This window comes from Momordica charantia, assembly GCF_013281855.1.
Source record: "Momordica charantia cultivar OHB3-1 chromosome 10 unlocalized genomic scaffold, Mcharantia_2.0 BLBB01000010.1, whole genome shotgun sequence".
NCBI lineage: Eukaryota > Viridiplantae > Streptophyta > Magnoliopsida > Cucurbitales > Cucurbitaceae > Momordica > Momordica charantia.
The window spans coordinates 11,389,744-11,400,693 of NW_028275158.1; the positions used below are offsets into that span (position 1 = coordinate 11,389,744).

General features: G+C 37.9%; 1 protein-coding gene across 1 annotated transcript; it reads left to right on the top strand.

Annotated features, from left to right (window-relative positions):
* Positions 1-9,827: 9,827 nt before the first annotated feature.
* On the top strand, positions 9,828-10,696 carry LOC148208537 (uncharacterized). Its single transcript, XM_088118057.1, has one exon. It carries the CDS (start codon positions 9,878-9,880, stop codon positions 10,475-10,477), a length of 600 nt encoding a protein of 199 aa, XP_087974183.1. The 5' UTR covers positions 9,828-9,877; the 3' UTR covers positions 10,478-10,696.
* Positions 10,697-10,950: the final 254 nt, after the last annotated feature.

Here is a 10,950-nt window from a genome sequence, read left to right on the forward strand (position 1 = left end):
ATTAGACATAATATTAAAAGTTTGGTAACCTATCGGCTAATTTTCAAATTTAAGAACTAATTACATATAATTTCAAAAAAAATTCAAGGACCAAATTTATAAATTAACACAACTAATTATATTAATTTGGTCAACATAATATATGTTTAAATGCAAATTAAAACATCCTTAATAGATTTGCTACTAACCAATATGATTACTTAAAATCTACTATAGCCCATTTTTTCGAGGGAGGATTTGCTTTTACCCACCTTTTTTTCAAAAGTTAAGTTTTCTAAACTTTGCTGACGTCATCCTAGATAACAAATGATCATCATAAGCGAGAAGTTATGATTCTTTCTCCGATCTTCTAGTATGGCTTTTCCAAGATAGGGCTCCTTCCCATCTATCTTGACCGGGGAAAAAAAGCCCATGGCCCGCGACCCGTCAACAAAGAGTGATGCATGCAGCTCTAGAAGAGAGCAACAACATATGAAAGAGGATCCCTGCTCACTCGCCCTACTTGTAAGTCTCGATAGAAAATGTGGGAGAGGGTTTCACTATCTCTGGGATAAGGTCAAACTCTAGGTGGGCTGCCAGGTTTCGCCTACGCTACGGTTTCACAAGTAGATGGACCTGCCTGAGCTGGTGGAGGTGCTGCCGTGCATGAGACTTTCATCTCGCACTGCTCCCGCCCTATCGAAAATGACGAGCGGCTCGACTATTTGGCAAGCCACAACCGCTACTTGCCCAATAGTACAACGCCTTCCTCCTTGACTTTACTTTCCTAGCTACCAAGCCCCCCTTCAAACCCTTGCCAGAAGGAGGTGCCCCTCTAAGATTCCCGGTAAACTCGGGCTCGGGGGGCCTTTGCCTTCATTTCTTGAAAAGCACAAGGTCACCCCGCACCGAGTTTTCGGGGGGGGGGGGGGGGGACACTACAAGGTGGGTAGTTTATCTGGGGCGGAGGTACTGTTCACTTCCCTGCCATTCTTGTAACCTTCACTTGTAATCCGCGCAGGTGTGTCCGCACCCCCCTAAGTGGACGAGAAAGAAAGGAGATTTCTCGGAGCAGGGCTAGCAGACACGGGGAGGGAGCAGGCAAAGCATGTCGTTCCTAATGGAAAGAAAGAGACCACTACTTCACTTCTTTGTTGGACCGCCGGCGTACTCTCCTTTGTTCTCTCATGCGCCCGATAAAGCCTTCCTCAGCCAATTCCCGACCGCTTTGCCACCTTAATATCAAGGAAGCCCACCCCAGTATCATGAACGCAGAGTGCGCCACAGATTTCCCATCAGAGGACTACAGGAGGCGGCACCGCCAGCTGCCCATTGGCAGCAACGCTATCTGAGATGAGTGGGTTCTGGTGCTTGAAAGGGGCGGTGTTCCGTACGAAAGCCTAATCTGATGACCCAAGAAGTCTTCCTCACCACTCTCATGGAGGTCGACGCTTTCGACTCCCCAGCGCGGTGAGGGAACCCATAGGAAGGGGGGACGACCCGTCGAATTCACATCAGAAATCGCCAACATAAACACAAACGAAATCGTCCAGCTTTCATTGTTGCAACCTTTGCATTTCCTGCTGAGATCCCAAGTCTCTAAGTGGGCCCTCTTGGCCACCCGCGACCTTGGATTTTTTAGAATCCCGCTCCTGTGTCGTGGGACTTGTAGCTCGGCAGTCCACCGGGTGGGTTTGTTTATTCTTCCAGTTTCGTCCCTAGTTTTCCTCTCTGAGGTTGATTGAATCTCTCCTTATCTGATTGTCGGTCTGCTTCACATGGATCCCCCGCCTTGTTTGAGTGCTGCTTTTTTCTGATCTTCATTCGGGTTCCTAAATTTCTCATTGGAATTTCTTTCATTATCTTTCACTTGATAGTGAAGGTTTCAGAATGGGGTAGGATTGAAAAAGTGTCTAGGAAATTTAGCGACGAATTTTTGTTGAGTCAGGAGAGGCTTTCATCCCAGCACTCTAAAATCACATTTTCTCTTAGTTTTCTCTCTCTTCCTCCGGCCCTTGTAATTTCTCTTTTAGTTTCCATATCTCTTTTCTCTTTCTTCTCATTTTGGACTCCTTTAGTAAGTAAAAAATTTCCTTCACCAATTTCTTCCTACATATTTATGAAGGAGTTATGACAAGAAGAGAAAAAGGAAAAAAGAAAAAAAAACTCATAAAGGAGATGGAAGGTCTCCTTCTCACAACAGAGTTGAACAAAATGACAAATCTTTCTCCAACGACGATTTCCACTAGGTTCACGCTGTTCGTCGGCTTCTTTTAGTCCACAACAAGAATAAGTGTCGATCTCTCTGTCTCTCACTCTCAATCAGATCTTGATCTCGTTCTCGCTCTCGCTCTCGATCAGATCTCGATCTCGATCTTGCTCTCGATCAGATCTCAATCTCGATCTTGCTCTCGCCCAATGTTCCTGGTTAGATCTCACTCTCGCTCTCTCTCGGATCTCTTTCTCACTCACATCTCTTAGATCTCGTTCAAGGTCAGCGTTCTTGGTTAGGTGTTCCCATTCTCGCTCAGATCTCTCAGATCTTGTTCTCCTTGTTCTTGCTCATACCTCACTCTTTCTCGCTTTTCGTTAGATCTCGATCTATGTCTTGGATCTTTTTAATTTTGGTTCAGATTTGTCTTGGATCTTTTTAGTTTTGGTTCAGATTTCTTTCGCTCACAATAGAAGACTTGACAATACCCATGAAGTTGGAAGAAAACCCAGAAACTATTTTTTGTCGTTTTCATGAACAACAGAAAACAAAAATGGAGGAATGAACGAGAGAGAAGAAAATAAAAAATAGGTAGAAAAAGAAGAAGAGAGAGATTTTTTTAAGAATTGTGTTGGGAAGAGAGAAAAATAAAGTGTTGGGAAGAGAGATCGACCCTCATCTTCGCAGGGGAGGAGGGAAATCTAAAAAATTAGGGGAGGATCAATAATGGTCATTTGTTATCTAAGTTGATGTCACCAAAATTTAGAAAACTTGAAAAAAGGGGATAAAAACAAATCAAAAAACTAGGGGTAAAAACAAATACTCCCTTGGAAAGAGGGTTATACAGCTTAAAAATCCTTATTGGTTTCGTCTGATTTCAAACCACTTAAATATGTTATTAAGAAAATCAATTCACCAACGTATCCTCTCCATTTAAAATTTTTAAAAACTACCATTTGTAGAAAAATATCAAAATAAAATACATGCCAATACATTTATTTTGCCCATCTCATACTAGTGATTAGACATGAACCACCCAAATAATGACATTAAGTAAAATATTTAAATATTTCAAAATCTATTTGACAACAGTTATTTATAGAATTATCTTAAATATTAAAACTCAAATTTTAGTTTTATATTTCTAAACATCATGTTTTATTTATTAATTTTTTTTTAAAACTTATAATTTCAATAATATTTTAAAATCCTAACTAAAATTCATGTTTTTATTATAAAAAGTCATTTTTTAGTTTTGAAAATCAAACTCAACCTTGCCTTAATTAAACTAATTTTTCCTTTTAAAAAAATAATTTTTAATTTAATTAAAAGATAAAAATATTCGACCAACAAAAACAAAATAACATTCTAAATTTAAGTTTAATTTAATAATCCTTCATAAAATTTTTCTCAAATCATATAAAATTAAAACATATTCACGTGCATGGCACGTGGTAATATAGCAGTACTTTAAAAATTTTTTAATAAATTTTTAAATTTTTGTACCTATTTTAAGAGTTTCTAATATATTTACCCATGTTTTTTTTTGTCTATAGCTAATATCTTCCATAAACTCTTTAGTTTAATGGTTATACCCAAAAATATTGAACCAATTTGAAACTAACTTGTCACATTATCATAAAAAATACTACCATTATGTCAACGGAACTAAAAACATAGATTTATTAGAATTTTTAAAAAAAATACATGGATTAAATATACATTGGAAAGTAATTTCAGTTGCCCACCACTAGATATTTTATAGATATTTATTTTTTATTTGATAAAATTTAGGTACTTATGGATAAAAATTGAGAACTAATTATGAGAGATAAATGCATAAAAAATTCAGAAAGAAAAATAAATTTTTACAAATTTTTTATGATGGTAAGCAGGAAGATGTGATTGTATATTTTGCTCGCTGGTTTAGTTAAGCACTCCTTTACATTTATTTTTTAAAAATTTGTTGAATCTCGGGCCATGTGATCCACTAGCGGATTTCTTTTTTTGGATCCAACACTTATTTTTAAAATTTTGTTGAATCCAACATGTATGACATTAAAAAAAAAAAAAAGGAAAAAAAAAACCTTTTTGCAAAGAGCTATTTTAAAAATTTGTTCTACTATTGTACTGCCATGGGACCCACGTTGGACCCACATATTAATATTAAAAAATATATATATATGATTTTTTTTTTTTGGTAAAATACACCTCCATCCTTAAATTTTGAGCATAAATTTCTATTTGTTACCTAAATTTTAAAATTTATAGTTTGTTCCCGATTTCTATTTTCACCACTCTTCAGTGTTGTGAGTTATTGTGTTCTCCAATTTGAAGATTGAGAACACGAACAAAGTATCCCAATATTGGAACTAAAAGCATCATTAGAGTCTTCCATCACTCATACTCACCAAATCGCCATTTCCAAACCTAAAAAAAAATGTTGGCCCAATCCCGATCTCTCTACTATGTCTTCCTCGCCCAAGGCCAAGTCAACCCTGTGCTTCGCCGCAGGAAAAGGTCGCTTTGAGTGGCCTTCACATCACCATCACCATCACCACCCCTCCCCGTCCGCGCCAGTTTCATCGATTTAGAGTTTACCTTACTCGAGCTCTCCAGTAAGCCGACTCTTGCTTAACGGTGGAGAAAGAGTAGGGAAGGGAAAGAAATAGAAATGGGAAACATTAATAAGAAATGTCACCTAAATTAAAAATATTATAAATTGACACGTAATAAAAGATGAGAAAGATGAGTCAAGAAAGCATATTTCTCTTTATCATATATTGAGTGCACCAAATACAACTATATATAGGCCTCTTAGCCCTTTAAGAGAAAGAGAGAAATGAGTAACTAACACGAGAGATTTAGTGAATCAAAACATCTTAACTAATTACTCTAACAAATTAATAACTCATTAATGAGTCAGCTTGACACCCCCTGCAAGCTAAGGGAGGTGGGAGAATAGACCTTGAGCTTGGTTTAAACCTATGAATTGTAACTCCAGAGAGAGGCTTAGTTAAAATATAAGCAATTTGAGCCGTAATTGGTAGGTGACGAACAGAGATACGTTTAGCAAGAACTAGGTCTCGAAGATAATATATGTCAATTTCAACATGTTTGGCCCGTGAGTGAAGAAGGGGATTGGCACTAAGATGGGCAACACTCAGGTTGTCACACCACAATATAAGAGGTTGTTGTAGTGCAAATTTTAGTTCCTGAAACAGATAACAAAGCCAAGTTAATTATGTCGCGACTAGGGCCAAAGCGTGAAGTTTAGCTTCAGTGCTTGATCGGGAGATAACACTCTGTTTCTTAGATCCCCAAATAATAGGATTTTCACCCAGAAATATACAGAAACCCGAGATTGATTTTCGATCGTTTGGGTCAGAGGCCCAATCAACATCATCGTAGCCATTGAGAAGGAGATTAGATGGTTTGGACAAGTACAACCCGTGATTGGAAGAACCCTTCAAGTATCTATGAATTCGCTTGACAATTTACCAGTGGAGATGAGTAGGGGCATGCATAAATTGACATGCCTTGTTAACAGGAAAAGCAATCTCAAGTCTTGTTAAGGTGACATACTGTAAAGCTCTCACGATGCTTCGGTAAAGATGTACATCTATAAATTTGTCACCGTGTTGAGAGGATAGTAGAGGGCCACTGACCATTGGAGTGGAAATAGCTTTGGCTTCAAACATCCGAGCTTTATGCAAGATATCGTTAATATATTTTTCTTGAGAGAGATACAAACCACCAGAGGAGGGATAAGAAACCTCCACGCCAAGAAAAAAACCTCAATTGTCCAAGATATTTAAGCGAGAACTTCGTATGAAGTAGAGAAATAAGATATGTAATATCAGAAGATGAGCTTCCTGTGATGACAATATCATCAACATAAACAAGAATTTAATAGTAATTACCTCCAAAGACACGAATCAACAACGAGGGATCGGATTTGGAATTAATAAGGCCCAAAGAATGGAGATAAAAGCTCAACTTTTCAAACCATGCACGCGGAGCCTGTTTAAGACTATAGAGTACCTTTTTCAGTTTGCAAACGAATCTATCAGATCCATTAACAACAAATCCTGGAGGTTGATCCATATGCATTGTTTCATTAAGAAGACCATGCAAAAATGCATTGTTGATATCAATTTGTTGAATACACCATCCACAAGCAATGACAAGGGTAAGTAAAACCCGTATTTTTATAGGTTTTACAACAATACTAAATGTCTCTATATAGTCTATGTCTGCAGTCTAATGGAAGCTCTTGGCTTAAGTCAGGCTTTGTAATGAGCAACTGACCCATCTCAAATCCTCTTGATTTTGAATACCCATTTACAACCTATTAATTACTTTTGTATCTAGAGGTTGAGACACAAGATCTCAAGTATTGTTATTCATTAAAGCTGTATACTCATCATGCATAGCTTTTCTCCAATGGTCATGTTTCAAAGCCTCAATGATTGAAGGTGGTTCAGTGTCAATATAATCAACTAAGAAAACTTTATGCTTGAAAATACCGTTTTTGGCCCGAGGCACATAGGATGGCAATTACCAATAGAGCTTGGTTAAGTGATAGTAGGACTTGGTTCATTAATACAAGTAGTAGCAAGAGTAGATACCTTTCTGGGGGAGGATGAAGAATTTGGGGTGAAGTGATTGGGAGAGGAAACATTAGATGGGGGATTGTGATTGGATAATGTAGATGCTATAGGGGAAGGGGAATCTGACATGGAAGAGTTAGTGGGAGACACAAGTAAAGGAATAGAAGAGGTTACAAAAGAGAAAATGGAGGAAGAAGTTTGAGGAGATAGAAAAGGAAAACAAGTTTCATCAAAAGTAACATTTCGAGAGATATAAAGCTGACCACTTGAAGAAAGACACTTGAAACCTTTGTGAATATTACTGTAGCCCAAGAAAGTACATGAAACAAAACGAAAGTCAAGTTTGTGATTATTATAGGATCGGAAACAAGGGAAGCATATACAACCGAACACTTTCAGAGAAGAATATATTGATTTATGTTTAAAAAGAATCTCCAAGGGACTTAAACCATCCAGAATAGGTGTAGGAAGCCTATTAATTAAGAAACAGTAGTGAAAAATGCATCATCCCAAAACTCTAAAGGCAAAGAAGTATGAGATAGAAGTGTAAGGCCAATATTGACTATATGTCTATGTTTTCATTCTACGATTCTATTTTGTTGAGAAGAATATGGACATGAGAAGCGATGTTCAATACCATGTACTTTTGAAAATGGAGTGAAAGTTTTAAATTCACCTCCACCATCAGATTGAAAGCGAATAATGGAGGTACCAAAAAGTTTCTCAACATGAAGTGTAAAGGTAAGAAAAGCTTGAAATGCTTCCGACTTATTATGAAGAAAATAAATCCAAGAGTAGCGAGAATAAACATCAACAAAGTTTATGAAATAACGAAATCCATTCTGTGAAGATTTATGTGTCGGACCCCATAAATAAAAAAACAATGAGTTGTAATGGAGCTGTGTAAGAAGTTGATGATAAAGTGTAAAGTAAGACATGACTTTTACCAATAGCACATGCATTGCAAAATGAGAAATTTTTATTTGAGCTAAACACAAAACATTGTTTTAGAACTTGGTTTACAATTGAGGAGATGGGTGACCCAACCTCTGATGCCACAAATCTGGAATAGACACGGACTTACCAGAAGGGAAAGACGAGGAGGAGTGATTTACAGCATTTAAGACTTGTGATGATGCGGAACTGGCGTTGCCCTTAGAGATGGGAGTGCATTTGTCCAGCTGGAAGATATATAGACCATTATGAATTGTCCCTTGGAGTAGGACCATGCCAGTAATTTGATCCTTCACAAGGCAAAATGAAGGGTGAATTCAAAGAAAATTTTATTGTCTCTAGCAAACTGGGAACACTAATAAGATTCTTAGTGACAGTAGGGACATGAAACAAATTTTTTAGATGAGAAATATGATTGGAGGGGGTAGAAAATGAGGAAAAATCAAAGTGTCGAATGGACAAACCTGCTCGATTTGCAGCTTGTATTTGTTGATTGCCAAGAACTTCATTTCCAACAGATAAGTTGGACAAGTCGTGAGTAATATGGTTCGTAGCTCCCTAAGTCTGGGTACCAATAATAGTCCTTATTAAAGTCAAAAGAATAAGCAATCATAGCAAACATATTTGGCGAAGAAGTGGGACTGAGCATATTTGTATAAGAACCACAAGAATTGTTATTCACTTGATTTTGTGGCTATGTAAATCGAAAGTAACATTGTTTGGCTGTATGATCATACTTGTTGCAAATCTGGTATTGAATTTTACCTCTGTTACTCCAATTTTTATTACCATTTGTATAATTTCTGCCACGATGCCGTTGTTTGATATGAGGAATTTCCTGGAGTACGTTTGTCATTTTCAGCATTCTTTGCATTTTGATAAGCAATATTTGCTGTTGGTATAGAACCATCACCATTTGCCACGCTGTCACTTCTTGGATTGATAAAGGTACTTTGATGGAGGAAATAACAGAGATGATGGATTCAAAATCTGGACCAAGATCAGATAGAATATGCATGATATGGTCTTCAATTGGGACAAATTTTCCTGCAGCAGTCGATAAATCCACCATTTTTTTTACCAATCGAAGATAGTCTTTGAGAGAAAGATTACCTTTTCGTAAGTTCTGAAGTTTAGTTTTTTATTTCCATTACCTTTGCCAAATTTCTAGTGGAGAACATTTGTTGTAAATTGATCCATATTTCCTTTTCAGTTGTGCAATGAAGCATTGATAGACAAAAACTTAGCCGTTTTGCTCAATTTAATCCAAGAAATTTTTTCGCTATTGAACTATATATCATGGATGATCAACTTCAAAATTACATTATTGATGTAAGTTCAAATATTGAATTTGTTGAACTAAAAAGCATAAATGATCTTGCACTAAAAATAAATGACCAATAGGGATAAGGTATATCCATGATTTTATTAATGACTAACCTTGACTTTCACCTATGGCAGCAGCTACTACAGAGAGAACGTTTTTTGGCATGAGTATTGTGAAGACTCGATTGCGTAATCAAATGGAAGATCAATCGATGAACAATAGCCTCATAGCATGTATTGAGAAATATTTATTTGATAAGTTAGATAATAACGTTATCATCGACCAATTTCATAACATGAAGGTTCATAAGAGGACAATTATAATATTATTAAATTAGTTCATTAATGAATCTGTCAATATTTCGAAACTTTTTTTTATTGCAGATTATTGCGCCCAGCTGAATGAAATTCTTGGATCTGCCCATGTGAGCCTAAGTTTTATCCGTTATTAAAAATATTTGAGAGTGGAGAGATTAAATGTTCAGGACCAAAAAACTTTAATGTGAAGAAGATGAAGAAGAAAGGAGTTTCCATGAGAAAACTGTGGAGGAGTTGACATTTTGTATAGTGATGGATTGAAGGTGGGGCATCCATGGCGGCGATGGTGATGGTGAGGACCTTTTCTTTGCATTTGCATTTGCCAGTTGCATGCATTAACTCTCCCAACAAGTTTTCGGATAAGAAGATGAGAAATTTAAAGCCCTTTCACGACTCTAACCTCTGTTTTCTCCTCTTCATTTCTATATAAATCCATTGCCAATGCCTTTTGCTTCTCATCCCAACAAACACAACAATGGCTTCCAAGCTTCTCTTTCTCATGCTTCTTGGTGCTTTTGTTTGCACCACCGGAGCTCGGAAGCTCGCTGCCGATCCTTTTCAGGATGAGAAATTTTTCCACCACGGTGGTGGGTTAGGCGGTGGGTTTGGCGGAGGCGGTGGTGCGGGAGGTGGTCTTGGTGGTGGTGCTGGAGGCGGTGGCGGTCTAGGCGGAGGAGGAGGTCTCGGTGGAGGATCTGGATTTGGGGGTGGTGCTGGAGGTGGCAGTGGGCTAGGCGGAGGAGGCGGTCTTGGTGGAGGATCTGGATTTGGTGGTGGTGCTGGAGGCGGCGGTGGGCTAGGCGGGGGAGGCGGTCTCGGTGGAGGATCCGGATTTGGTGGTGGTGCTGGAGGCGGCGGTGGGCTAGGCGGGGGAGGTGGTCTCGGTGGAGGATCTGGATTTGGCGGTGGTGCTGGAGGTGGTGGTGGGCTAGGCGGAGGAGGTGGCGGTGGGCTAGGCGGCGGAGGCCGAAGCGGTGGAGGGTTCGGAGGAGGGGCCGGTGCAGGAGGTGGAGTTGGCGGAGGTTTCGGAGGAGGTGGCGGCGCCGGCAGTGGATTTGGAGGGGGATTTCCTTGAACAATTCGGAAGAAGTGTTTCCAACAAATATATAACACAATCACTAGCTGGTATTGTGTATTTTGTGCAATTGATGTGTTGAGTTTTGAATGTGTGTTTTGTATGCTAAGGAGAGAGTTTAGGTAGGTTCATCTCAACTCTCAGCTATCTATATCTTGGTTATCCAATACAAACAAATTAAAACAGCAAAACTATAAAATATATATTTTATTTCCTATATCTATCACTCTATTTTCACTCAAGAAATTATATTGTAATCTCAATTACCACAAATTTCGACCTAATTAATCTATAATATATATATATATATATATATATATATATATATAAAAGTTACAATAGAAAAAAATTCTCTCTCCATATTCTGTCCTTTTAGTTTAATTATATTTATTATTATTTTTGTGACACTTTTGTCATTCAAATATCTCTGGAGTACTTCCTCTCTCTTTCCCTCCAACTATCTCTCTCATTTA

Coding starts and splice junctions, on each gene's coding strand:
- LOC148208537 (XM_088118057.1), top strand. CDS start 9,878: ATGGCTTCCAAGCTTCTCTTTCTCATGCTTCTTGGTGCTTTTGTTTGC.